The 1,726-nt window shown below is 42.6% G+C and overlaps 1 protein-coding gene across 1 annotated transcript; it reads left to right on the top strand.

Moving 5' to 3' along the window:
- The first annotated feature begins 786 nt into the window (after positions 1–786).
- On the top strand, positions 787–1,506 carry LOC137380918 (fibroblast growth factor-binding protein 2-like). Its single transcript, XM_068053327.1, has one exon. It carries the CDS (start codon positions 787–789, stop codon positions 1,504–1,506), a length of 720 nt encoding a protein of 239 aa, XP_067909428.1.
- Positions 1,507–1,726: the final 220 nt, after the last annotated feature.

The following is a 1,726-nucleotide window of genomic DNA, read 5'->3' as shown; positions in this document are numbered from 1 at the left end:
TTCGCAATTTTTCTTTCAGCGGGGAAGTAAAGTCAGCGACTAAAAGGAACTTACTAAGTAATGTGTTTAAGTGCGGGATTGAGAGACTGCGATAGTCAGGGTGAAAATTGGAGGCTGCATTTACTTCGAAAATCCTGATCAGCCGCGCTCCGGATTCCTGGGATTCTGTTCTCCAGTTTATTTTTCCCTAAGTAATGAGATGATGGGCTTGTTTTAGATGCACCGTCGGAGACTTGATCACATACATTCTGGTTCAGCTTTCCTGACTGACAGGTAAAATGCTGGGAACCATGACATCAAAATAGCGCTACAAAAAACATTCCTTAATTTATCATTTCTGTTACTGTCCAACTTTTGATGGAAGTCTGTCTCAGTGCTCCGTGTACATTGTCACGTAATCTGCCCAATATTTTGCCGGGAAGGGGAGGGGGCAATTTATACAGAATTTGCCTCTCGTTCTCAAGGCAAATATACCCCCAGTTAGCAAATCATTTTGCTTTCAAATAATTCTCCAACACGTTCAATTGGAGACAACATTGGTGCATGGTTCTAACTTTAACAGACTTGAATTAAAAGGATTAAATTCCCTATTTGTTCATATAAATTATATCAGTAAATAATTTATTGTGTACACCTTTATATGTCGGATTAAAGTACCATTTTTTTCTCGCATAGGATTATTTTTTTTGAATAGGGAACTTCCTATTGGTCTGCCGCGCTCGGACGGATCATTAAAGTCCTGTCGCTTCCTGAATCCCAGTTTTTGAATAACCAGGACCCGATGATATGAAGCTCTTTTGGGTGATATCCCTGTTTCTCTTCGTGCTGTGCCTCATTTCACTTCCAGGAGAAGGGGCGAAAAGCGGAGATGCCAACGAGCAGGTGAATCGACCGAATAAAAAGCGTAAAGGCAAATCCTTGCCAACCAATGGAACACTGAGCACCAAGGACAGTCATGCGTGTTCCTGGGATATCACAGGGGAGGAAGAGATAACCCTTCAGGTTAGTTGCAGTTCCCAAGGCGGCAGCTACTGGTGTAAGTACACAGGGAGACCGCAGACCTGTCCCACATACAACATCAAAGCTAGTCAGTACTGGAAACAGGTCCTCGGCAAAGTGAAGAGGAAGAAACACGCCTGCGAGGGAGAGAAAACCTTAAAGACGAGGATCTGCAAAAAGGGACCAACAGAATCGCAGCTGAAACTGAAGGAAAAGAGCCTGGACCCAAGCAAGGGACAGGGCAAAGTTTCTTTAAAAAAGACTGGACGCAAGAAGGAGTTTGTGAAAGTGCCGACCGTGTTGGACCAAGTTGACTCCACCGTGAAACCCTTTAAAAAGAACAGGGCAAATTCCAAAGCGTCAGAATCTATGAAAAGTGAGGAGCCAAGCACATTAAGTGAAATGAATGATGATAATCCTGAGTTTCAGGAGGAGCTGTCCCGGGCTTACTGTGCTGAGAAGTGGCATTCACTATGCTCATTCTTCGTTAACTTGTGGAATGGCTAGTTAAATGCACACGCTTTCTTTACAGATAGCAAACTTAGTATTCCGCCTTAGCTGTATCCACACAAAATACCTACTTCTCCAGAGTGATTAACGTTAATAAAGATCAGAATTAAAGGAACGTCGGATCCAATCTCCTAATACAACTGACTCTTCAAATACTAAGCAGACTTACATTATCAAGTGAAACGCTTTTATATGGCGAGTTTTGAACATTATCTTT

The sequence above is a fragment of the Heterodontus francisci genome, chromosome 20 (genome assembly GCF_036365525.1).
Source record: "Heterodontus francisci isolate sHetFra1 chromosome 20, sHetFra1.hap1, whole genome shotgun sequence".
Taxonomy (NCBI): Eukaryota; Metazoa; Chordata; class Chondrichthyes; order Heterodontiformes; family Heterodontidae; genus Heterodontus; species Heterodontus francisci.
The sequence above is the reverse complement of the archived record's forward strand: the minus strand, read 5'-3'. Positions and strand labels throughout refer to the sequence as shown.

Bases quoted from the DNA above. Each gene is read 5' to 3' on its own strand.
- LOC137380918 (XM_068053327.1), top strand. From the start codon at position 787: ATGAAGCTCTTTTGGGTGATATCCCTGTTTCTCTTCGTGCTGTGCCTC.